The 26861-nt window shown below is 50.5% G+C and overlaps 1 protein-coding gene across 2 annotated transcripts in view; it reads right to left on the reverse strand.

Annotated features, from left to right (window-relative positions):
* Positions 1-2336: 2336 nt before the first annotated feature.
* Vangl2 (VANGL planar cell polarity protein 2) overlaps positions 2337-26861 on the reverse strand; it is a 26080-nt gene continuing 1555 nt past the window's right edge. The window contains exons 1-8 of one of the 2 annotated variants that reach the window (XM_029479027.1): positions 26481-26527; positions 12688-12950; positions 12433-12553; positions 8730-9337; positions 7795-7931; positions 7201-7336; positions 5400-5631; positions 3426-4506 (exon numbers count right to left, since the gene is read on the reverse strand). In XM_029479027.1, coding sequence (XP_029334887.1) covers positions 4246-4506; positions 5400-5631; positions 7201-7336; positions 7795-7931; positions 8730-9337; positions 12433-12553; positions 12688-12758 — 1566 coding nt within the window. In that variant the 5' untranslated portion in view covers positions 12759-12950; positions 26481-26527 and the 3' untranslated portion in view covers positions 3426-4245. Of the gene's footprint in view, positions 4507-5399; positions 5632-7200; positions 7337-7794; positions 7932-8729; positions 9338-12432; positions 12554-12687; positions 12951-26480; positions 26528-26861 lie in introns of those variants that run through there. The other variant, XM_021171541.1, reaches the window with a different exon arrangement.

The following is a 26861-nucleotide window of genomic DNA, read 5'->3' on the forward strand; positions in this document are numbered from 1 at the left end:
GATGGAGGAAGGGGAAAATACAGTCAGGATCTATTGTAGGAGAGAAGAATAAAGAAAAAAGGATTTTCATATAATGCATGTAATTATGCATTATATATGTATATTATATATTATGTATACGTATATGTATATATAAAGAGAGAGAAAGTGCAAGAGGCCAGAACCAGGCACCACCCCAGAGGCCAGAACCGGGCACCACACCAGATCCCCTGGAGCCGGAGTTACAGGTGGTTATGAGCCACTGCCAACGTAGGTGCTGGGAACTGAACTGGGGTCCTCTGTGAGAGCCACAAGTCCTCTTAACCCTGAGCCATCCTTCCAGCCCCAGGACCCCATCTTTTAAAAAGTAAATAAAACCAGAGGTAACGAACGTTGGGGGATTTTTATAAATGAAACATAAGGAGCCGCCATGTCAGCACTGTCTGACTTTCACCTGGAGGCCATGCAAACACAGGCTTACAAAGGAAGATGCAGGCTGACACCCTGAGCCCCACCCACCCCCAGATGATTAACCATCACAGGTCTCTCACATCAGAATCAGAGTTAACAGCAAGCAGTTTCTCATTTCCCTTCATTCTCCACACTGGCTGGAGGCAGTGGCATGACAAGGCCCACACTGCCCCCTACCGCCCGGACTCCTCCCTAACCACCTTTAGCTCCCACTTTGAAAAAAAGAAAAGCAACAGAAAACCCCCACTAAAGTCAAATGTCTTTATTTTATATAAAAAAAAAAAATTTGTACAGTTTTAGTTCCTATGTTTAAGAAAAAAAAAGTCCCTAAAATTGCCATAATGTTTAATCCACTGCAAATGTAAAAACAAGCTTTTTATATATTAAAAAAAATTTACATTTTACAATTTTCTACATGCATGCACAAGGTCTCAGCTCTGGAACAACAAAAAAAAAGATAGCCCCAAAAATTTGTTTTAAATTTTTTTAAAATAAAAAAGAAGAAAAGAAAGAGAGAGAAGAAAAAGGATTTTTAAAAATCTAGATCCAACAATGGAAAGTTCTACATTTACAGTCTCACTTGGAAGAGACTCAAGAAGCCCTTCCTTTTGCGCACAGAAGAACAAATTACAACAATCACACAATCAGAACAGAATCCATCAGCAGATGCTGCCCCACAGGGAGAAGAGAGGAAAGAAAAGAGACCGACAGACAGACACCAGGAAGGGGCAAGGCAGAGCTAGGCCCAACCAACAGGGAGAGCAGGTACCCAGACAAACAGGGACTCAGAGCGAGGACCTCCAGAGAATCCTGCCTTCTTGTCTTTATTAAATCAGGATTCACAACGGGAATGCTGTGGCCAGCCAGCTAGGAGTGAAAGCACAGAGCGTAATGGCAGGGATCGGAGGAAGTGGGAGAGCAACAGAGAGAACAAAGACATACATTTAAGGAGAAACTGGAAAGGAACCAATGGGGAGGGTGACAGTGGCGAGGTAGGTGATGGACGGAGGCACGGTGTCCTGGTGTGGAGGGAAGGGTGTCCTGGTGTGGAGGCACGGTGTCCTGGTGTAGAGGGAAGAGCGGTAAGCCCGCACCGAGGTCATGGAAACAAAGGCCAAGTTGTGTAGTGGGGATGAGCCAGGATGCCACCCAGCCGGAGCACACACACAGAGTGCACTGGAGTAGCCCAGCCCAGCATCCCCTACGGTGAGAGCGAGCACTGAGCAGGCTAGTCTCATGCCTGCAATGCAAGCTTGAGAAACCACGTGAGCCACCGGTGGGACAGCATTGGTTGAGGAAACTGCTCCAAGAGACTGGGTCAGCTGCCCACCCATAGCAGTTCACAGCATGAAGACAACTTCCCATTCTGGAGAAGCAAAAGACACACACACACACACACACACACACACACCCCTCTCACACACACAGAGTCATACATTTGACAATTCATCCTGACATTTTAAAAAATAATAACAACCAAAGCAGACGAAGATACCACAGTTCTGACACGAAGGACCAAAACGCTACCATTCTTAAGTCACAGCCCTTAGTGCTTAGACAGGGAGTCAGGGAAACGTCTTCTCTTTGTTTTAGGAAAAAGGAATGGAAATATCACAGTGATTAAAAAACATGGCAGGTTCTTAAAATAAACACTCCTGTGCCCCTAACCTAGGGCATCAACTAAGATCCCAAATCTTTTCCTTCGGCCCACCCCACCCACCCACTGCTCAAAGCAACACCAAAACCCACTCTTGCCCACAAAGGCAATGACCCCAATCACCATCCGGGCCCTGCTTTCCAGGATAGTGAGGTATTTACGTGACTCAAAAGGTTCTCCTCTGAAACCTGAATTTTCTTTCTTCTTCTTCTTCTTCTTTTTTTTTTTTAAGAAAAGATACCTTCCCATTACCCAAGGACATAGTAATTTCACTGGAATTTATTCAGGCACCTCTATCACAGCCCTAAGCTAACCTCGAGGCCCTGCGTAAGTCAGCTCCAAAGACCATTCCCATGAGAACAAAGTAAGCCCTAATGGACAAGCCCTTTAGTAACTGGTAGGTAGGCTTCCACTTTGAATCCTGCAGCCTCATGGTGAGATCAAAGGTACCCCATCTCAGGGTGTGCTTTGCACAGCAAATACCAGCAGAATACCCAGGGACGTGAAGGGCCCATACAGAGTCTTTGAGGGTTGTTTAAAGAAGTGACACAGGGACATTTCTCCATCGAAGCCACCAGGACAGTCATCCACATGGACCCCAGAAAGAAAGATGTGGGTATTCCCTATTTCTAGTCCTTGTGGTAAAAAATAATTTAAAGGTGTCTAATTTAAAGGCTCAAGTTTACTCTGAAAAATATCCACTAGAGGGTTAGTGAGTCCTGCTCAAAGTGACTACTGAGATTTGTTCAGATTTGCTGCAAAGGCTGTGTTAGTTAGAATGGGGCGAGGAGCTAATACCCACAAAAGGCAGTAATCCTGGTCCCTCACCCTGATACAGAGCCCAGAAAGCGAGGTGGGAGAAAAGAGGATGGGACCCTGGAAGGCCATGGTAAAGAGACCCCTGAGGCAAAGAACTGGATTTAAGGCAGGGGATGAGAAGGAGTTGCTGGCCCCTCCCCATAAAGAGACGAGGCCACAGGTCTCTGGAGCCGGAATTCAGCAGGACTGTGGTAGCTGGCGCAAAACAGAAAATGTCTTCGACCCCAGGGTTGGTCAGGGTCTGCATGTCATGGAGTCCTTAAGAAGTCAACATGCATCCTTCATGGGGAAGGGTGGGGAAGAACAGCTCAGGATAGGGGTCAGTGAGTTCAGAGGGACGAGGTCAATGACAAGGGTCTCTCCAACCTCAGGGGTCTATCCTGCCCTTCCTCTCGGGAGTTGTCTAAGAAAGACACATTATACCTTCCCCACAGCCCTGGTAAAGTGGTCAGAGAGGTTCCACCTCTGTTTGCCTATGATCACATGACCATACAAGTCAGAAACAGCAGTAAAGACTCCTGAGTAGAAGGCTGCACTTCCCCTTCTTCTATGTTTCTGTGTGTGTGTGTGTGTATCTGTGAGGTGCTGTGTGTCTGTGTGTGTGAGTGTGTGTGTGTGTGTGTCTGTGTGTGTCTGTGTGTGTCTGTGTGTGTGTGTGTACCAGGAAGCACAGATGTAACACTGTCGAGCAAGACTGCAGAGAGAATCCTAATTCTGGGATCATGTCACAGGTGCATCCTTGCCCAGGGACTCAGGGCTAAGCGTAGGAACAGAGGATAGGTTAGCTGTTGTCCTACAGGAGTTTGGCACCATGGTCCTCTAGGGTCAGAGCTGTGCCCCCAAGAGAAACTCTATCAGGGGCCACTAGAGAGCGCGGCTCTAAGAATGTACATTTCTAAGTTGGAGCTCAGGAGGCAAGGGTAGAATCAGGAAGGCCCTGAATGCTTTTGGAAGGGACTTCCATCCAGGGAACGTTTGAGGGGGAAGGATGGGGAGGATGGGAGAGTTATGAGGCACTGTTTCCTGCAGGGCCTGGAGTGATACAAAATTGGAGGGCAGGGTGGCTCCCAGGTATTGTTAAAGCAAGATTTATCTCTCCAGATTTCCAGATGGGAAAAACTGAGGACGAGGGGAAGAGACTGGGTACAGGATAAGTTAATTCAAGTAAAAAAAAAACAAAACAAAACAAAAAACAAAAAAACAAAACCAAACAAGAGCAAGAGAAAGTAGGACTGGCAGAAATGTGTCAGGGCCAGAGAACCAAGCCCCTCCCACTCCGCAGGAACCCTCACATCCCTCCTCCCTGGCTGCTACAAAAGTCACACAGAGGTCTCCGATTGCAGCCGCATGACGAACTTATGTGACTTGGGATCCACAAATTCCTCGGAGAGTTTGAAGAAGGGCACCTTCTTGGTGCTCACTACCAAGCTGAAGTCCTGGCGCTTCAAGAGAAACACGATGCCATCCTTAAGCCCATTGGTCACCGGCTCCTCGCTCACCAAGGTCCACTGTTTGGCCAGCCAACGTTCCTTGTGGTACTGGATGGTGGGTCCAGCAGCCAAATATCGCTCCAGGAAGGCCTGAGGAGGGGAGAAGATACTGTTTGGGCATCTCGTGCACCCACCCACCCTTCATCCTCTGCGACACAGCTTTCTAACATGCACACACACTGTTTTGCTGGTAAATGAAATCAAGAATTCAAGCCTGATCTACCACTGAGCTACATTCCCAGTCTCTTTATCACCCACTCAACAAGAAAGGCTCCAAGAGCGCCATTATAGGGAGCTGGCAACGAGGCTGAGGTAAGCCAATCGCTAAAAGTCAGCAGAGGCAAAAGCTTCCTTTGGGGATGAAGGGGTCAGCAAGGTAAAGGTGTAAGACTTGGAAGGTAGAAATTCTAGGGCCTTATAAAAATGAGAAAGAGGCCTCTGAAATCCCCCGAATAGTTCCAAAGTCTCCCCTCGCCTCTTCCACTACGCACAGACAAGACAGATGGAATGGGGACAGGAAAGGAAATTCTCAAGAAGAGGTAAAGATAGGGCTGGCGAGATGGCTCAGCAGTTGAGAGCACTGACTGCTCTTCCGAAGGTCCTGAGTTCAATTCCCAGCAACCACATGGTGGCTCACAACCATCTGTAATGAGATCTGACACCCTCTTCTGATGCTGTCAGAAGACAGCTGCTGTGTACTTATTTATAATTCTTTGGGTCAGAGCGAGCAGGGATGGAGTGAGTGAGCAGGGATGGAGCGAGTGAGCAGGGACGAAGCGAGCAGACGTCCTACAAAATCCAATTCCCAACAACCACATGAAGGCTCACAAACACCTGAACAGCTACAGTGAACTCATATACATAAATCAAATAAATAAATCTTTAAAAAAAAAAATGAGGCAAAGAACGGGAAGGAGAAACAGCCATGAGCAAAAGAGACAAGAAGCTGGAGAGAGAGGAAGGGCTGGAAGCAGCAGGCCTACCTTGGGCGTCATGTCGTGGGTGATGCAGAACTCCAGGTGCTGAAGGATGCTCTCCATGGTATGGTAAGGTTGCTGTTTGGTGGTGCGAAGGTACTTCTGCATGGCACGAGCCATGGATGCAAAGATTGCTTGGGCTGCTTCCCGGGGGTCCATCACCTCCCTGGGGTTCTTCTGCTCCTCTTCCTGCAACCGCTTAATGTGCGTGAAGGCCTCCTCCACAGCCACCACGAGCCTGGGGGACAGGTAGTCTCTGGACCAGGTGCTCACTGCTCATCCTACCCTCTACCCACTGGCTCTGACTGCTGGAGCCAAGTGCTAAGAGACAGAGGGGGTTCTTTCCTCAGAAGCAGCAAGACACAGTCGTACTCAGTGGTACCAGACTAGGGACTTAAAGTGAACGAGCCTAGCATCAAATCCAGAATGACACTCAGGCACTGAGCTGCAGAAAAGGCCACGTATCCCATCAGACCTAGGAAAAGACTCCGCACCACACGATGCAACACTTTAATCCCAGCACTTGGGAGGCAGAGGCAGGCGGATTTCTGAGTTCGAGGCCAGCCTGGTCTACAAAGTGAGTTCCAGGACAGCCAGGGCTATACAGAGAAACCCTGTCTCAAAACAAAAACAACTACAAAACAAACAAACAAATAACAACAACAAAAATTAATACATATGGCTAAAGGGTAAGTGCATTAACAGGAGTGGTGGTGGTAGTAATCGTAGTCGTGTGTTATTTACATGGGTGGGGGCATGCACACGCCTTCTGTGGGGCTTAAAGGAGTCCTTTCTCTCTTTCCAACACATAGATTCTGGAGATTGGACTGAGGTCATCAGGCTTGGCAGGGCTCCTGGCCCTGGAAATGGCATTTCTATTCAGCCACAATAGCACAGGCAGCGCTGACACCCGACTAAAGAGGAAGGATAAATGCAGCAGTCTGAGACCAGGCTGGTCTACATAGTAAGTTCTAGGCCAGCCAGGGCTAAATAGGAAGACCCTGTCTCAAAAACAAACAAACAAACAAACAAACAAACAAAAGCAACAAACCACCAACAACAACATCAACAAAACAAAAACAAAAACTCCAAGTGTAATGGCCCATGCTTTTAATCCAAGCCCTGGGGTAGCAGAGGCAGGCATATCCCTGGGACCTGGAGGCCAACCAGCTTAGTCTGGCCTACTTGATAAGCTCCAAAGCAATGAAGATATTATCTCAAAAAACAAAATGGATGACAACCTGAGAGACAACATCTGAAGCTGTCCTCTGGACTCCACACAAATGCACACACAAATAATTATTATCCTGTTGGGCCTAAAAACCAGGCTTCTCTGTAGGTGGCAAAAGTCAGAAAGAACTGGCTCCTGTTAGAAAAAGCCAACTACCATGGGGAAAACCATGGGGGAAGAATGACGTGCAAGCGAGTCCATCAAAAGCCAGGGAGCCTGGAAGAGAAACCCAGGCTCACATGAGAGGGAGCCTGGAAGAGAAGCCCAGGCTCACATGAGAGGTGTACAGTTTAGCCTTTAGGGTCCAAGCAGGCGGTCCAGCAAGCCTGAACCTGACCCACGGAACAGAACAATAATAAATGTGTAGTTTTACAGCTGCTGAGAGTCCGTGGTGATCAGTCAGGGAAGCACTGGGAAATGAATATACAAACCCTGTATCATCACTGTGCCGTTCCCATCAGGCACAGGGGTCTCCTGGGCTTCCTCGGCCCAGTTCATCCCACGGGTACCACTCAGTTGGCTTTTCCCCTCCCTCAGGTGCACGCCCTACCCCGGACTCACACAGCCAGCACCCACCTGGCCCTGCGCTTGCGCACTCTGCGCTCATGCTCGGCTTCCTCGTAGTAGTACTCATTGTGGCTGTTGTCCCGCCTCCGTGCCGCAGCCGCGATCACGGCCCTTGATTGGCCTGTGGAATTATTGGTGCTGTTTTCTGTATGAGATCAGGAGAGAGGAAACGGTCAGAAAAAGTGTAGCCTCTGCACTCGGGGTAACATGGCCTGACAGCCAGAGGATGTGTCCCCACCACCCAGCAATGCCTCCCCGTCCCGGCCCTCCTGGCCACCTCTGGGAGAAACTGCAAGAAAGCGACCAGAAAGGCATTGAAAGGGGAGGAGTCCTGCATATGTATTTTTTCCTCCTGATGCAGGAGGTTTTGCAGCTCGGGGCCAAAGAGTGTAGAGACCAGGGCTATGAGCAGACACAGGAGCTAAACCAGGGGCTACACCATAGCATAAAAAGGATAGCAGCTATGACCAGCTACCTGAAGTCAAGGGGAATGACAGAACAGAGGGGCTGGGACACAGGCCAGAGAAAGGAAAAGGCAAGGGAGGTAGCTTGGGGTCCTGCTTAGGAAGAGGCCGGGAGGGGTGGAGGAGCAGGGCCGCTCACCCTCTCCGAGAGAATACACCTTGAAGCCAGACACTTTCTTGGCCAGGACGGACTTGGGCAGGTTGAGGAGGGCGGGGTTGTAGACAGGGAAGTCATGGTAATACTTCTCCAGGATCCACACTGCCACTCGCTGGATGCTGTTGGGGAGACGGCAGGAGGGAGAGGGAGAAGGGACAGACAAGGGGCGCAGGGGAAGGGACACATCAGGGCAGGTCGGCAGGGCTGGAGAGGACACATGACAGGGACAAGCTGCTTCCAGGAAGCCTGGCTCAAGCCTGAGGTCTATACTTACCAGGCCCCTGCCACCTTCCCAAGGCTGGGTCTGCTACTAATTTCCTGCTATGCTGAAGCCAGGGGGTTAATAAGCCCCAGCCAAGGGGCTCCTCATCCCCCTCCCACATTCTCCCAAGGTTTCCTAGGAGGTGCCGCTGACCTCTGCCCACAGCCTGGTGGGAGCTAATTTTCTATCTCTCCCTCTGGCAGTCCATCTCTGGCCAGCTCATCTCAGTAACATGTACTGACTACTCACACAAAATAATAATAATAATAATAATAATAATAATAATAATAATAATAATAATATCATGCCTCCAAGAAAAGGCTAGACACCTTCGGTTTATACCCCTTACCTCTCTTTCTCTTGACCCATCCTCCTCTAAGGGTCCTGATTTCGAATTGCACGTCACTGCCAGTTCACAACTCCCACTGACATCTTGCCCACGACTTTGTCGTTAGGCTGAAAATGCCACTGAACTCTTACTATGTGCAAACCACCTTCCGCCCAGCCCCACTCCCACTAGTTCATCCCGTATTGTCCTCGCCATCCCACCCTCGCCCCGCCCCCTCCCCCCTCCTTCCCCTAAACCTTTTCGGGTCTCATCTGGGTCTCATCTTTGTCCTACGTCAAGTCCCATTTTACTGCCGGGCACCCATACCTGAGATGGCCGACATTGTAGAAGCGGCTGGCCCCATCTGTGGATCGCACGACCTTGAGTGTGAACTGGGGCTGGAGCTGACGGAGCTCCAGCAGAACTACGGCCAGATAGTGCACGAAGAGTAAAGCATCCACTAGCGAAACGGCAAACTGAACCACACCCTGGTAGCTCCGCTCCCGGGCGTCCAAGATGCGCACACCGTAGAAGAGCCAATAGGAAATAACCAGCAGGAAGACAAGCACCATGAGCAGAGCTCGTAACACGAAGACTCGGGGCAGTGAGGCCTTGGGCCGGCGGAAGAACAGAGCCCAGCTGCCCAACAGCAGGATAAGCAGCTTGAAGGCCACGGAGATGAAGAGGCCTTCGCAGGCGGTCCCACACGGCTCCAGCTCCTCCCGCCACAGCAGTGGGGGCAGCAGCAGGAAAGCCAGTGGGGTGAGGAACGAGAGCAGCGCCAGAATGGCCCCTGCCGCCACGCCCAAGTGGCGGGAACAATCCAACGGGACACTGTCCTCCATGTCCTTGGCGATGCGCGTGAGATCATCATGAGAGATACTGTGCTCAGAAGTGCCCGTGACCACCGTTGTTGTTTCTCCCCAGTTGTCATCCTACAGTCGGGAAGGTGGGTGGAGCGGAAAAGGCAGGCAGAGCAGAGGTACACATGGGAAAGCGGATAGGAGAGAAAAATCAACACATACATAGTCATCAGAAGTCACTGAGCTTCACTGTGTGCCTGTCTTGTCGCTGCAGAAACTGCCATCTAAAACCCAAGTCCCTGGGGCGCTGCACTGAGGTCAGGGGGAAAGATACCACATGTGCATCGATGGCCCTCGAAGGGGAGCACAGGACAACTGCCAAGGGAGCTCCTCAGGCAGTGACAGTGACCCAAGGGCAAGCTTGCCAGGCAAAGCAGGCAGCTTCCAGACAGTGATAGGACCCAAGCTGACCTCCAACAGCGGGTGACATACAAGAAGCTCATCTGAATTAGTAGTTCCTAACCCCAGCTGCACACAGTAGAATCACCGAGGGAGCTTGGAAAACATACCAATTATGCAAAGTGAGATCTGCTTGTCAACGTGTTTTTTTTTTTTTTTTTTTTAAAGCTCCCAAGATGATTATAATGCTCAGCCAAGATTGGGAATTCTCGGAGCTAAGCGATCTCTAGGGGCCGCTAGTCAGACTGCACTCTGCGGACCAGCAGTATGGAAATGGCCTGGGCCAGTGGGAGAAAGGCAGACCAGCAGGCCCATCCCCTATTTACTAAGCCACAATCTGCACTTAAACAAGATGCCCATGAACTGTTCCAGCATTCATGTTCTAGATGGGCTCTCTCCTAAGTTTCTGCCAGCCTGTGCACTAGTCCATGGTTTCAGCAGAAGCCAGAGCTAGAATATCCAGGGCAGAGATTCATGAACCAAGGCACCCTGAGGAAAGAGAGAAGCAGGGGTCTCCACATGCAGGATTAGAGAGCACAGTGGTTAGGAAGGGGAAGTCAAAGCCACTTGAGCAGCCCATGTGGCAATGCCTGGAACAGACATCTATTCCAGCCAAGTGAGGTGATGCATGTCTGTGATCCCAGAGCACAGGAGGATGATCAAAATCAGCCTGGGCCACAAATCAAGACAATCTCAAAAAGATAAAAAGAAAAATCCACTATAGGTGGAGCAACAATATGAACTAACCAGTACCCCGGAGCTCTTGACCCTAGCTGCATATGTATCAAAAGATGGCCTAGTCGGCCATCACTGGAAAGAGAGGCCCATTGGACTTGCAAACTTTATATGCCCCAGTACAGGGGAACGCCAGGGCCAAAAAGTGGGAGTGGGGGGTAGGGGAGTGGCGGGGAGGGTATGGGGGACTTTTGGGATAGCATTGGAAATGCAAATGAGGAAAATACCTAATTAAAAAAAAAAAAGACTTGTTTAAAAAAAAAAAAAAGAAAAGAAAAATCCAGGGGCAGTGGTATATGCCTGCAATCCTAGCACTTGAGAGGTAGAGGAAGAAAGGTCAGGGGTTCAAAGCCATCCTCAGTTACATCTGTAAGTTCAAGGCTAGCTTGAGCTACATGAGCTCTTGTCTATCCTCCAACCATGAGGAGCTACAGCAGTTTCTCATTCAGGGAGAAGAAGGGAAAGGAAGATCAGTGAATGACCTAAATAGAAGATGGGAAACTCACTGCAGACTCAGGGTCACCGTGGGTCTCTATAAAGCTAGCTCTGTGGGGTGACCACCCGAATACCCATGGTACAAGATCTGTGGATGTCAGCATAGACAGATGGGCTCTCGGGTGCCCTTCAGAGTGTGGTCTGCTCAAAGCTGCTTCTCTGCTTTGGCTAGAGAGTATCCTACAGAGAAGTCCCAAGAACACCAGGTCTTTCAGTACCCACAGTTCACGTCCAGCCTGGGCATATGGAATCCTACCCTAAACCCCAGGGGATACAAGCTACAGGACTGAGCTATGCAGTGCAGAGTAGGAGGCCACCTGGATGGGCCAGTGGCTACAGAGCTGAGGAGTCTCCTCTCCCAAGGATGGGAGAAGAATTTTATCTGAATATAGAGAGCAGAAGAGCTGCTCACTGTCAGCTGTGGGACTGGAGCCACCCCACCCTCACCCAGTGACCCCCAGATACACTGCCTACCCCTCTCAAAGATCAAGGCAGGGAACCCCACCCAACAGGTTTAATCATACCTCAACGTCACTTCAAAAATCCATGAGGCCTTATATTACAGAAAGAAAAGAGTTCCCAATGTCAGACAGGCCCCTGCCCAACCAGGAACAAGAAGCTAAGAGTCTCCACTGCCTAAGATACTCCCATGAAGAAAGAATAAGAATAGACTTGGGCAATCTCAGTGTCACCACAAATCCTGTCCCTCCTAAATTCCAGGACTGTGTCTTGCCTACTGGCCTCTCTATCCAGGGAGTGCCATGGACCAGAAGTCAGGACAGAAACAACTGCTCTTTTCCAAGGTGCCCCCTCTAATTGCCCAGTCTCTCTTCTAGGTGCCCCAAGCAGCTCCATTGACTCTTCCCAAACCCCTATTCCCTAGGACCTAGATGATGCTATTCCACAAGCTAACAGCAGAGGGCGAACATCTGAGGCTCGAGGGAAACCTGTGGCCTACCCACCACCACCACCACCACCGCCGCTGCCCTCCTACTCCAGCCTGCGCCAACCTTACTGGCTGCCAGGAGCTTCGGAACAGCAGGGAAATTTCTCCTCACTCAGCTAAACCACCTCTGCCCCTGGAGATCAGGTAGAAACTAGTACCTCCAAAAGAGTGTCCACTAACATCTAAATTCCCTGAATTCCCTGCAACAAGATCCCACCTTGGAACACGAAACAAAGGACAGGCATAGTAATCCCTTCATTTGGGACTCAGGGACAGGACGATTCTGTTTATAAAATCAGTCCAGGGGCCAGGCATAGTGGCTCACACTTTTAAATCCAGCACTCTGAAAGCAGGGCCAGGCAGATCTCTGTGAGTTCAATGCTTGCTAGGGCCACACTGTCTCACAACAAAAACAAGCTACATAAGTCGATCCGGTCTCGAAAAAAAAACAATAAACAAAAAAGATACCGTTCTTGATCTTGGGTGTAATGTATCCTAGATCTCGATCAGTCCTGCACTTGCCTAGGAGACTCCACCTACCCCAGAGGATCACAAAATGTCTGATGTAAACCATTTTAGCCCCAATGCTCACCCGCTCATCCCCCCTCGTGGACTCATTGTCCAGCAGGGGTTCTCCCGGAGCCTGGATCGTCACTGATTTATCTCCACGACTCCCATCCCGGCTCTTAGAGCGGTGTCGATCCCGACGGTCCCTGCAGCAGGAAGCCAGAGAAACAGAAACAAAAGTCAAGAGGGAATTCCAGGTCCCTTCGGCAGCCCCTTACCCCACCACCTTAGCATACACCACCTCTCTCGACCAGCCTGATCAGCTCGGAGCTGGACCCACCTGTGCTTCCGGGAGCTGCGGGAGTGGCCCGACTTGTAGGAATAGCCCGAGTACTGGGACTCGGTGTCCATGGCGTCCGAACGCCGTGCCTTGTAGCGCTCCAGGGCCGCGGGCTGGGACCTCTTGGGGGGCCCCACAGCCACCTCCTTCAGCACAGGCTTCTTCAGGCCAAGAGGCACCTTTAGGAAGTCAACCGTCACCCTGAGGGACTCTATTTTGCTGGACGAGTGGGCTTATCTCAGAGAAATTCAAGCGACAGCTCCCTGAGAAGATAGAGCAACTGCTTAGAGGGTAGCTCAGGCTTTCCATAGGACAGGACACAAAGGGAAAAACATCTCCCCTGGAATCCCCGGCGCACCATGAGAATATACCTCACTCCACTCCATGAGAATATACCTCACTCCTGGGTCCTGTTCTGCCCAATAGTCTCAGCTCCTCCGGCTTTGTCAGCTGGAAAGACCCTCCCCACCCATAGTATTCCAGGCTGGGAAAGATGCTAGCACAAGCTCCGAGGGCAAGAAGGACACCCAGAATCATCCAACTGGGGTGCCCGATGGGGAAGAATTAAAGCACTGCTTTCTTGTTCTCAGTCAGGAAAACAGAGACTCAGAGACACAAGTGTGTGTGTACAAGCTTTCAAGCACAAAATCTCAATCTCTCTCTCTCTCTCTCTCTCTCTCTCTCTCTCTCTCTCATGGGTGAATGGAGGTAGAGATTGGCATGGTAGAATAAAAAACAAAAAGAAGCATCTTCCAAAAGCCTAACACTCCTGGGCAAGCAAGGCAGAAGCCTATTTCTACTTAGGGCCCACGAGCAGCCCCCTCCATCTACACTGAATGGTTTTTCGACAGCCACCTGTCAATCATCCTTCAGAGCCCAGCCCCAATTCTCACAGATGCCCCAGCTACTCTAGCAACCAAGGTCATCTTCTCCACTGATGCTGGCAACACTAACTTAAGTCATTCCTATGCCTGAGCACCTCCTGGCTCCACTCCCTGATAAGCAAAGCTCTCTAAGTCACCTACAGTAAACCATATACTTTGCTATGACCTGGATATTGTGGTATAACTGGGTATATGGTCTGAGGGGAGACGTACACTAACAGCTAAGGCAATAAATACAAGCAGCCACTTTAGTCAGTGCGGGGGGAATGAAAAGAACACGAGGTTACCCAGCAACAGACAAATGTATCAGGGATTGAACCCTGTATACTGAGCAAGCACTCTGCCACTGGGCTTGCTCCATCCCCAGCCCTGTGGAGATACTTTAAACTGAATGTCTAGAAACTTGGGAAAATGACATCTGACCATGCCGAAGAAAGGAAGAAAAAGCCCAAGAAAGGGAGGGAATGACACCACACCATGGAATGTCCAGTCAAGAAATGGCTCCATGCAGTTAAGAAACAATACGCCGCCGGGCGTGGTGGCGCACGCCTTTAATCCCAGCACTCGGGAGGCAGAGGCAGGTGGATTTCTGAGTTCGAGGCCAGCCTGGTCTACAGAGTGAGTTCCAGGATCAGCCAGGGCTATACAGAGAAACCCTGTCTCGAAAAACAAAAAAACTGCTTGTGGACGTTGTACATCGTGGTGCGGAGCCTAGTGCGCACCACGATGTACAACGTCCACAAGCAGCAGTACGCCACACAGCTCAGGAGGAGAGGCTGGCAGAAGCTGTAGGAGCCACACAAAGACTTCCAGTTTTATTTGCAGGTTATTGGGAAGCCTATTTAGCTGTGCTGACTTGGATTGGAAAGAAGAAGCAGAAGTGGAGTGATCGGTGAGAAGGTTCCACAGCAGGAGAACTTGGCCACTAGACCCAAGTGAGACATCAGAAATGGAGTTGCAGAACCAACTAGACCTGATTGGGGGGGGGGGGGCCACAGGCACATCAAAAACACCCAGTCAAGCACACACAATAAGTGAGTAAAGTGTAATTTAAATAATAAAAATAAATTTAAAAAACCTACCCTGAGCAAGGGAGCAGACACTGAACTCTGGTAGGGCAGAGAACTAGAAGAAGCAAGCTTGGGAGTTTATGCCGGAGCACGTGTGGGGAGGAGCAAGCTTGTGGGAGAGGGCTGAGAGTACGCTGTCCCTCCCGCACAAAGCTCACGGCAGCTCTGTGAGGAATGGGCAGCTGGGCGTCCAAGGAGCTGGAGTCTGAGCAGAAGGTATGGTCAACATGCAGAGACACTGTACTGAGCTCAGGAGACGGGATGCAAGATCTCCAAACGGCACGAGTCCAGGAGGACAAGAAGAGCAAGCAAAGAGACTGAGAAGGAGGCCAAGAGGCCAGCAGAGTGAAGCCTCAAGACAGCCAATAAGACAAGTGGAGTTCTAGGAAGGAATAAACACAAGCCACAGACTGATCCTGCTGAGCAGTTCCGGATGTTAAAGCACTGAAACAGACTTGCCTTGTGGAGATACCTTTTCTCCAATGACTTTGCCTGGACTTGGAGGATGAGCAGAAGGAGGGAGGATACATATTTGCACCCATCTCCCCTCCTGTGGATACAGTAACTGATACCCAGCAAGTAAGTGAATACGCCTGCCTATCTGAATGCCACTGTGGGGAGATAAGAATCAATGTGAAATCTACTCATCTCTCTTCCTGACAGAGTTCTGTGGAGACAATGCCTGAGCCAGTGATTTCAATATCCCCCACATCAAAGCAACATGTGATAGACACAGACTTCAGGGACAGATATACTTCCAACAAAACTGAACCTCTCTAAAACAGGGCAACAAACAGGGTCCATCCCATGCTCACCCCTTCTGTCTGCAAATTACATGTTGGGCTCCCCTTCCCTTCCCCCCAACCCCCGGGAACCCACTCTACTGGTTCACTCCTCCGTACGGTTTAGACGGTGCAGCTGCGTGCGACACTTTTGATGTGGTTCCCACCTGGTCCTTCTAGTTCTGCCCTTAAAGACTGAGCTTTGCCAGGAGGCTCTGAGACCAACGGATTACAGAGGGGATGATGAAGCCAAAGGACAAAGCAGAGCTCCGGATTAGATCCAGACAGTCACTAGAACCCTTTCCTTCCTCATCCTCACCCCCATATACCTGCACCGCATCTCAGAGCCAGTGACAAAAAGAGCCTGGAATTTACACAAAGATTCAGGTTTAAAACCTGGCTCTCCATTATTGAGTTGGGTGACTGTGGACAAGCTACCAACCCTACTGCGCTTATGGGCTGGTGGGTCTTTCGGTAAAACAAGAGGTGAAGATACCTCCTTCGTAGGGTAACTGCAAGAAACACAGGGATGAAAGAAGCACTTTCATAGACTGTGTAGCTACTAATAGTTAAGCAATTAATAAGCTCTCAAACTCCAGTCCCCAACCACTTCCTCTGAAACTAGGGAAGGCGGTGGTATAAATAAATCGTGGGACTAAATAAAGAACTCTGGAGCGCACACACCCCAGCCTACTACTTCAAACACACCCAGATGTGAGGTGAAAGCTACTGTTTCCCCTGCAGATAATTTTCTAGCCACACAGGGTGCCAGTCATCTCTCAACTCTTTGCTCTGAGCTACATAGCCTGGAGCCCCCTACTTTCCTCCCCAGCCAAGGACAGACCCCACAGCCCTGGCACACAGAAGGCTGTCCCAAAATGCAGCAAGACATGCTCCTCCCTCAACCACCAAACACAGGGTCCCAAAGGACCACAACTGCTGAAGCCTTTGCCTGCTGTCCCTCTGGGTACCCAAGGGAGCTAATCCCAGCACTGGGAAGGATGAAAGGTAGCCAAGAGATGGGCAGAAGTTCCCTTTATTTAATCAGTCTCAAAAATCAGGTTTGGAGGGTCTCTCGAGAGGGCAGTGTTCCCAAGAAACAAAGTGGAGGAGGGGATCAGTGCATGAGATCAACAAGTAGAAATGTCAGAGCAGTGAGGAGACAGGAGAGAAGTCTGGACTTGGCACAGGGCTGAGCTGCTCCCAGCTGAGGGGCAGAGGCTGGAAAAAGCCAATATGCCTCACTGTTTCTCAACTTGCACCCCACTCCTCAAGACACAGACACAAGCACTGAGTCCCTTGCTCAAACCAGTCATGGATTATCTGGGGTTAAAAGGAGGCCAAAGAGGAGAGGGGGGAGCAGAGAGAGCCCGACACAAAAAGGAGACCCTTCTCCCCTCCAAAAGCCTTTCAGAAATAAAATTAATGGAATGTGTCTCAGTAACATCCCAAGGGAATTGGGAGGAGGGCTGAGGGGAATGTGGGGGCTTTTGTCCCGGCTGCCCAGCTTCTCCCACATTGATCACCATAGCAACCAAAGCCCCCTGTTGCCTAGGTGATGGCAGCCAGGTCCTGGAACCCATACCCAGCATCCAAAGCGAGAAAGGTTATAGAGGTGGGGGAATGGGATGGAGGGGGAGAGAATGGGGTTTCTCCTCTGGCAGCCCCAGCTTTTGTCTGAGCTTGGGATCGGGTTTCTTCATGGAAACAATTGGAGGCCTCGAGAAAATATAAACTGAAAACCTGGCAAGAGGCAGAGAGAGCAGGGCCCTGGGGTACAGGGTGTGTGAGTAGGTAGGGGTGCAGGGTAAACACAGACCAGGACCAACTGACTCTTCCTCAGCTGAGTGGAGAGTCAAGTGGGGTGTGTGTGTGGGTGTGTGTGTGTGTGTGTGTGTGTATGTGTGTGTGCATGTGTATGTGTGTGTCTGTGTGTGTGTCTCTCTCTGTGTGTCTGTGTGTCTGTGTGTGTGCGTATGTGTGTGTCTCTGTGTGTGTGTCTGTGTCTGTGTGTCTGTGTGTGTGTGTCTCTCTCTCTGTGTCTCTGTGTGTGTCTGTGTGTGTCTGTGTGTGTGTGTGTTTACCTGTGGTCACTGTGTCCTTTTGCCACTGCTCAAGGCCTGCAATGCAGCTCAGGTCCTCAGACCTGGGCTGGGGGCCCAAGGAGAACACAATGAGGATGCATCTAGGAAAAAGCAGAAGCCAGGGTGACTCAGCCTGCCTTTCATGTGAGAAGACTTTGGCCAGAAAAAGATGAGGCTGGGAAAATGGGAAAGAAGCTAAAAGTTCTGCTTGGATCAGTGTCTGTCTCTGGTAGGCCCCATTTTCTCTTCTCAGCCGGGGATCAAGAAGAGTAGTCCTGCCTGGCCACAGTTACTCCTTTGGTGCTCTTGGGAAGAGGCATTCATCTGTGGGCCCTTGCCTGTTATCACCCTCTCTGATTCCTACCCAAGAATCAGTCAGGGTCTTACCGAATCTGGCTTGGCTACCCTTCTTCACCGCGACCCATGGGTAGGTAAGTAGTAACTCCTAAGTTGTACTTCCAAGCCGTGAGTGCCTACTTTGGGGTGGGGGTGGGAGTAACTTAACTTAGCCATCGGCCCAGGAGCAGAGCACCTAGTCATGAGGCTGATCATGAAAAAGCAGAACAAAGGTTCAAAGGTTTGCCTACACCATACTATTTCCCGGAGCTTCAAAGATGAGTCCAACCAGGTGGCCCTGCCAGGCAATAATAAGAGACTTAAGGCTTTTGATTTGAGTAAAAGTACAGGCACCTAACTTGGAGCTCTCTGCTTCTGCCCTCTCTCTCCCTCACTGCGGGACAGTGGACTGACCCAAGAAGCACTAGCTGAATGGTGACTCGGCCATAAAACCAACCAAGTTTTACAGATAATAAAGTCAGGCCCAGAGAAGGTCAGTAAATGGCTGGCCAGCAGTCACTACTTCTACCACAGCCTACTCTAGCCTCTTGGCGGGAAAATGTCGCCAACACTTGGGTTTGAGGGGATCTCCTACAGGGCCAGCAAATTCTTCCACCAGCCTCCTTCTGGCTCTGGTTCTTTCAACAGACAACACCACAAGAAGCTGAGGAGAGGGGAAGACTATGATGACTCCTGCCCAGCGCCTTCCCACAAGTGACACGGGGTCAGAGGTCAGGCCTAAGGATCCACCTCCAGAATAGACAGTTTCTGTACCCAACCAGTCACCGCTCCAAAGAACTTGAACACTCCATCCATCCCCATCCAGCCTTGGACTCAGACAAGCCACCCATCCCAAGAAACCCATGCTAGATCCTTCCTATCAAAGAAAGAATCAAGGTACAGAGTGGGCAGGGGCCACAACTACCCTAAGCCTTAAAATGGGCTCCCAGATTCACTCTTAAACCCTCAGAAAAAAAAAAAAAAAAACCCAGTGACTCTCCTGAGACTCAAGAGGCCCAAGAAGGCAGATGGATCTCAGAGCACCCAGTTGGAGGGCTGCAGGACCAGGTGCCCCACCCCCATACTGCTAACCAAGCACTCTCCTAGGAGGGCCAGACATGAGCTCACCATTCTCACAGCCCCAGGGTGGGGGCAGGATCCTTCTCCTAGCAGGGGAGGGGCAGAATAGCAGGGAAGAGCCCACAGATAGGCTCCTGCCAGGGCACCTGAGACTGACTAAAACGGAGCTGAAGAGCAGAGCCCCACCCCTTCCCACCTTCTATAATTCCCCTCAAGGTAAAGCAGGCAGTGAGGAGGGTACCCTCCAAATCCAGACACTGAAACACTCACACACACACACACACACACACACACACACACACGCAAACATGCAAACACGCACACGCGTACGTACACACACACTCTAGTTCCCCTTCTGAAACCTGGAATGGTTCCTGCCTGCCCCACCCAGCTCCACCCACCCTGGCCAGGCAGGTTCTGTAGAGACCTGTTCCGCTCTCCCTGGCACCCCTACCCCCCATGCAACTCTCAGAGTCCCTGGCCCAACCCAGCACTCACACACACACACACACACACACACACGCTCACACACAAACACCAGCGCACCCCCATAGCATCCCATCCCCTAGACTCCCAAGACCCATCCCTGGTCAGTCTTGGGCAGGATGTTGAGGGATGAATATTCCCTTTGGCATCTTTCCCAGGCTGAGGCTATAGGGAGTAAAAGGACACAGAGGCAACCAGGACTAAAATACCAGGATGCTCTATTTAATTTCCCCCACCCACAGGGGTTTGAGCTGCTGCCTCCCAGGCTGTGGCAGAAGAGGCCCCTCCCCACATACCAGGTGAGGTGTGGAAAGACTAACTTTTTCCCCCCGGAAACTGGAAAAAGGGCAATAGGAAGTAAGTGAGCTCTGCTGACCCACAGGCCCACTTCCTACACACACAGTCAAACAAAATGCCACCCAGCCTTTCAGTCCTACGTAGGCCTCAACTGCCCCTGCCTGGGCCCAAGAGACCTCAAAGCCTGTCCACCCAGCCCCTGCCTCAAGGCAGGAAGAGTTAGTTAGGAAGTCAGCCAACCTCAGACTGGCAATGTGGACCAGGAGAGCTGAGACATGGGGAAGGAGTATGTGGAAGAAAGACATATGGGATGCCGTGGGTGACGGCCGGATTGTATGGGGAAGCAGTAGAGTGAGCCTCAAGGTGTGAGACCCAATGGAGGGGGGGGGCGGGAATGCCAGGCCTGAGTTTCTCCATAAAATCTCCTCCACCTACCTCAGCCCAGGGCCACTCATATCGAGGAACACTGAGAAGGCCAAAAGAGTTGCAACCAGCCTCCACCCTCCTAACAACACCCGCCTCCCTCACCAGAGCGAGCTTCTCACTCTTCCTGGAGATTAGCAACTCCCCCATCTTTCTATGTGCCACTTCCATTCCTGGGGTAGAGCAGGTGACAAGATATGTGTTTCTGTTCACACTTGGCTGGCTTTTGAGTTACCACATCAGACCTCAGGCTCAGCGCCTGTTTCTGTCCGACCTCCTCCCTCACCCTAATAAAACCAGATTCCCCCATTCACAAACCCCCTCTTGCCTTCTGTCCAGGCTGGGGGAGCCAGGCTCTGCTGAGAGCAGAACTTGAAATCCTACGGTTACGACTGTGAGAAAAACCACAGGACAGTGACAGCCACGTCCCTCTCTACAACAATGACAGCCATGTTCCTTTCCACAGACTCCTTGAGCTATAGAGGTGAAGCTTAAGTCTCTTTGCAGAGTCAGGCTACAGCTCCACACAGGTAGAAAGAGCTTCCGCTCCCACAGGAACCTGCAGTGTCTTAGACAGTGAGGTGTTCCTCCAGGGAAAAGGCTGGGCTCCTCCCTAAGACCCCACAGGGTCTCATCCTTAGAGGTCTCTACTCGTCAGGCTATCTGGACTTGTGTTAGCTTTTCGAGGGGGAAGAAGGATTAGTCACATTCAAGATTGAAGCCAACACTGAACAATCAGAACAGGGATGGCATCATGGGAACACAAAGAGACTTTGAGAAAAGGAAGCCCAGAGAGCAAAGAAATCACAGAGACCAAGAACAGCAGTTAGGAGCTACATCATCTCTGAAGACTTTCCTGCCTTCTCCAAGCTCATGTTCCTGTCTGTAAAATGGGGACAATAGTTTTCTATATAATAATGTACCCAGTAAATCACAGAAGCTAAAACACAAAGCGCTCAATAAGGCCAGGTGTGTTGGCCACATGCCTTTGTGATCCCAGCACTTGAGAGGCAGAGAGACAAGCTGATTTCTGAGTTTGAGGCCAATCTGGTCTACAAAGGAAGTTTTGGGCCAGTTAGGGCTACAGTGAGACCCTACCGTAAAAAGGAAGGAACGAAAGAAGGAAGGAAGAAAGGAAGGGAGGGAGAGAGGGAGGGAGGGAGGGAGGGAGGGAGGGAGGGAGGAAGGAAGGAAGGAAGGAAGGAAGGAAGGAAGGAAGGAAGGAAGGAAGGAAGGAAGGAAGGGAAAAAGTAAGTAGGTAAAGAGATAAATAAATAGATAGATGGATAGATTAGACACTGATGCTCAGGGCTGGAGAGATGGCTCAGTAGTTAAGAGCACTGGCTGCTCTTCCAGAGGACCCAACTTCAATACCCAGTACCCACAAGGCAGCTCATAACTGTTTGTAACTCTGGTCCCAGGGAATCTAACACCCTCAACACAGACATACATGCAGGCAAAACACCAATGTACATAAATAATACAAATTAATAAATTATTTTTTATAACTGGTAGTAAAAGGTTGGTCCCCAGCTTTTAGGTACTGCATAGCCAAGCCTTCTGCTTCTTTTCCTTATTGCCTCATTATAAAAAGTAGATTCCACTCATTAGGAAGAACCATCTTTGGATGCAGAGACGGCTCCTCCCCAACAGGAACATGGGCCAGGAACTAATCGCGTGCGGATCCATCCCATGTCTCAGGAGCTCTCTGGTCCCCCAGCTTCTCACTCTTCTCCTCCCTCTTCCTCAGAGTCGTCAGGCCTAGGATCCACTGGCTTCCCATTCTTTTCCAGACCCTCATCCTAGCTATGCATCGATGGGCAGGGAAAGAGGCCCCAAACCTCCTGCCCCACCCCAGCCCCCAGACACTGCCACTCTCCCCTCTCAGGGCCCCACCCTGATTACCAGGATAGCCCCAGTACTTCGGATTCCAAGTTTGCTTTTCCCAAACCCATTCCCAGCTGTCTTGTCTGTAATTACCAACCTTGCCAGGGGCATAAGACTGGCACTGCAACAGCTCATTTCTAAAGAGCCCCACCATGGAAGCCTCTGCCTCCCACTCTGTACTGCGCAGGGGTAGGGGGTGGGGAGAAGAGATGCAAAGATCCTGCCTGGCGCACTGCAGGTCTCGCCAGATCTCAACAGAGAAGGTGACAAAGGGCTGTCAAAGGCCAAACGGGGTAGAGAGAGAGAGTCCGAGTCCGTCTGGTATCAAAATCACATGGAGCACAGGACTACCCACCTGCAGAGGGCGAGGGGTTTCAGGTCAACTCAGAGAGGGGGGAAGTTGATCAGAGGCAAAGCTGGAAGATGAATCCCACAGGGAGAAGAGCAGAAGCACACAGGTGGGAGCTGCCAGGAAAGAGGAGGAAAAAATAGTCTGACAATACTGCCCCAGCCTCTCCTCTCCCTGATGCCTCCTCCTCCACCGACAACCTCCACAGGATGGGACGGGAAAGGAAAGGGATTGTTAATTTTGTTTTATAGCTAGGGAAACTGAGGCCAAATCGCCACTTTGCACGTCAAGATCCAGCAGTACCAAACACCCCACAGACATCCTTGCTCACAGCTCAGCCTCGACCAACAAGCCCCTCAGTTCTCTCCCTGTCTTCCTAGCCTTTAAAAATGGTTAAGAACGGCCAGGCGTCATGGAACAGGACTTTAATACCTGCACTCGGGAGCCAGAAAGGAAGGCAGGTCTCTACAAGTTCCAGGCCAATCTAGTCTACATAGTGAGTTCCAGGTCAGCCAAAGATGAAAAAAAAAAAAAAAAAGACTGTGCCTCAAAAATAAATACATAAATAAACAAATAAATAAACAAATAAATAAATGGGATAAGCTAAGGAATATCCTGTGTAGTAGAATATTACTAAGCCATAAAAAGTACATATACTGTGATGTATATACATATATACATACATACATACATACATACATACATACATACATACATACATACATACGTACATATGAGTGAGCCTTGCAAACATTCTGAGAAGAGGATGCCAGACATAAAATGATGAAATTTAGAGAGAAAAGCCAGAACAGGCAACTCCACAGAGACAAAAGGTAGGTTGGGGGTGGCCAAGGACTAAACAAGAGGGCACTGGAAACAACTGTATGTATGTCCGCAGTTCTTTCAGAGCTAGTGAGCATGTTCCACAGCTGGACAGAGATGGTTGAATCATACTGTTTGTGCAATGAATTCCATTCTCTTGAAAGAAGTGCATTTCATGTTAACTTTTAATAGTGGCCAACACATCTCCCTCAGGAACCTTGCCCAATACTGCACCTCAGACAGAACCAAACTCTATGCTGCAAAGGCCTCCAGAATACACCTCCATACGGCACTAAGGGGGGGGGGTTCCGGGGATCGACGTGTCCAAGCGTGTTTCCCCTGTGAACAGTGTCTCTTCCCCACTCCATCCCCCGGGTTTCACACAGCACCTGGCAGAGTGGACTGTGCTGAATATGGTCTGCCAGAGGAGAGAAAAGACAACACATAGCCTCACTCCCTCACCTACTCCATCCATGGATCACCATCCAAGCCACGGCAGCCAGGACTTACTAAGTCATCCCCCCGCTGTGTCAGACACTGAGGAACACACTCTTCCCAGGTTGGTTCACTTGGTCGTCATAAACCTACCAGGAGGAACCTAGCACCAACCGCATGTAACAGGTGAGGCTTCCAAAACTTAGCTGTTTTATCTCGGGTCACAGAATGGGGATGCAGCGAAGCTAGAAGTTCAGAGCAAACTGTCATCGAAGGAGAGAGGTCTCAGTGCAGGGTGGGGACTTGGGATTCCTTGGGGGATGGTGTCTTAAACCTCCCAGGAGGCTAGGGCATGAAGCTTAATTACATGCACCAGGTCACACTGCTCTTAGCCCTAAGTGAAACTGGCTACCTCTTCCTTTTGGGCCTCATAATGTAGGAACCAGCAAAGGAGAAGAGCGGAGTCCCTGAGCCTCAGAGGGAATGAAGGACCAGGGAAAAGGAAAGACCTTCCTCCTCCAAGACCTCCAGGAAGGTGAGGGAGCAGACACCAGAGAAGGCAGCCCTGCAGGGGGGAATTAGAGAAAGTACAAAACAGGACCAAGACAATGGCGAAGGAGGGGCCAGAGTGGCCATTGGCTCCCGGTCGGGAAGCACTCTTTGAAATGGCACTTCCCATTGTCTGACCACAATTCCTCCCCCTTGGAGGACAACTCCTACTGGTAGGGAGCATACACTGGGCGAACAAGGTATGCAGAAAACCAGGCCACTTGCCTAGGACAGGGGTGCCTTGCAGGCCCTGGGAAAAACCATCTGATAGGTGCCTGGCTTGAAGAGATGGGACACTGGGCGGGGACAGACTTTTCATAGCTGCCTCTTCCTGCTCCAATATTTTCTAGCCCTCTCCCCCTCTTCTCCCCAGGCTTTATGGAGGGTAGGGATCTCTGAGGGCTAAAGATGGAACATTCCAACTGCACATGCCCATTAGAGACCAACATTCCAGTGGCAATTACCCAGGACCCTAATGGGCATGTGCAACTCCAGCCCCCGTCTTAAAACCAGTGTCTCCGCCTAACTAACCTCTGGCAGCAAGAAGAGTTGAGAACGTGCAGCTGGGAAGAAGGCTTGGGTCCCAGAGGAAATGACCACCCCTGTCTTCCCTTCACCCCAAAAAGGAAGGAAGAAGAGCAAAGGGAAAGGAGGTAGCTGCTACCTCTCAGGGAGGAAGAGATGTCTATCCCCCAGTCTGACTTTCACCCACTCTCACGAGGATGAATACAGACCCTTTTCCCAATAAGTGGACGTCTGCCCTCTTGAAAGCTGAACTCCAACACACACAAACGGACACACATTTACACAGAAACACACTCATGTGCACACACTTGAACGCATGTGCACACACACACTCTCAGACACACATACATGCATGCACACATATACACACACATATTCACACACACAAACACTCCATCCAGAGTGTGCTTCTAATTAAAAAAAACTGCAGGATAAACTACTTGGACCCACTTGCAGAAACTCCCAGAGAAGCACCCCATGCCACTTTATCAACCCTTCCACTCCCTGAAAGGCCTCATGCCTTGGTGTATGCTGCTTCTAGCCTCCAGCTCACACCCCTCAGGATCCTAGAGCCAAGGCAGAGTTGGAGGGCTCTGAAGTAGCCACCTTCAAGATGGCTTTCCAAGAGAACCGTGGCCTCAAAGAGAGTAACTGGGTCAGAGAAGCCAAGCGTATGGCCTCAAAGGGCACTAAAGCCCAGCCTGTGACAGCGAGGAAGGCCACTATTATGTCCTTGACTCCTGAACCCCAAAATTCCTTTAAGACTACTGGGCTCCTCCACCTCCCCATCCCCCACAACACACACCAGCTCCCAGAAAAGTCCATCTCCCCAAATAAGCATCACCTAAGACAACGCACTACCCCCCACCCCACCACCAATGCACAATCCTCACAGGGGTCTCACACTCAAGACACTACCCTTGAATCTAGGCAGGGCCATTCAAATCCTGCAGACAGCCTTCCCTGTGGGCTTTCTGCCAGGAAAATCTGCCTGCAGAGACAAGAGGTACCCCCAGTACACACTCAAAATACACACTAGCAAAGACGAGCACATATCCATAGCTACCCATCAGTACAGGTTACTCACAAGAGCACAGATTCTCACACACACACACACACACACTCACACCCCTTCCCACCACACAGGTGCATACACACCTACCCATATATGCCTACCACCCATTCAGCTCTTATAAACCCACCTTCTCTAATACCTGCCCACCTCTTTCCCATAAGCCCCTCTCTCAGCACATACACACACAGACACACACCCCTTCCCTTGAGTATACACACAAATACATACCCAAATACACAGCAGATGTGTGGTCAGCTCTCTCTCTCTCTCTCTCTCTCTCTCTCTCTCTCTCTCTCTCACACACACACACACACACACACACACACACATCTACACATCCAAACCCAGGGCCCACCTGCAGGAACACGCAGGACGTCAAGGCGTATGCACACACACACACACACACACACACACACACAAAAACAAAGAATCATGCATACTGATCCCCCAACCAACCCTTTAAAACTCACTAATGCAGTGCTTAGGATCTCCGATGAGTAAATAGGACAAGAGACAAATATGATGTCGTTGGTTCCCCCACACACACACCCCAACACACATTCACCAGTATCGCCGCAAGTCCCATCCTTGGGCTACACACACACACACACACACACACACACACACACACACACACTGCTGTGCGGGGCCATCTCTCAAACACATACCTGCCCCTTCCCACACTCCAAAGGTGTGTATGCATCCCTACCTTCAGCTTCCAATACCTCCAGCCTCCGATCCTTCCACGGCCTCTCCCACCACCTCCAACACACGCTACCCAATCCCCGGCTTCAATGGGTTTCCCTTGGGATCGTTCAGGCGCCCGCCCTGGGCCCCCCGGCCCAGGAAAGTCCCCGGCTCTTAAGGCCTGGGCTCCGCCCCTTCCCCATACGCCCCTTCCCCTCCCCAAAGTTGGGGTTACTCCGCTGTGCAGTGGGGGGACAGACCGGAAGGGGGGTGCCTCAAGCCCCCCTTCCCCCAGAAGCCACCCTGCTTTCTCCAGGGCCGGGCGCTCCCTGATCTTTTGCATGGTTTCCTTCTTTTTTCTGTTGCTTTCTTTCTTTCCTTTTTTTTTTTTTTTTTTTTTTTT

This window comes from Mus caroli, chromosome 1 (assembly GCF_900094665.2).
Source record: "Mus caroli chromosome 1, CAROLI_EIJ_v1.1, whole genome shotgun sequence".
NCBI classification, from domain to species: Eukaryota; Metazoa; Chordata; class Mammalia; order Rodentia; family Muridae; genus Mus; species Mus caroli.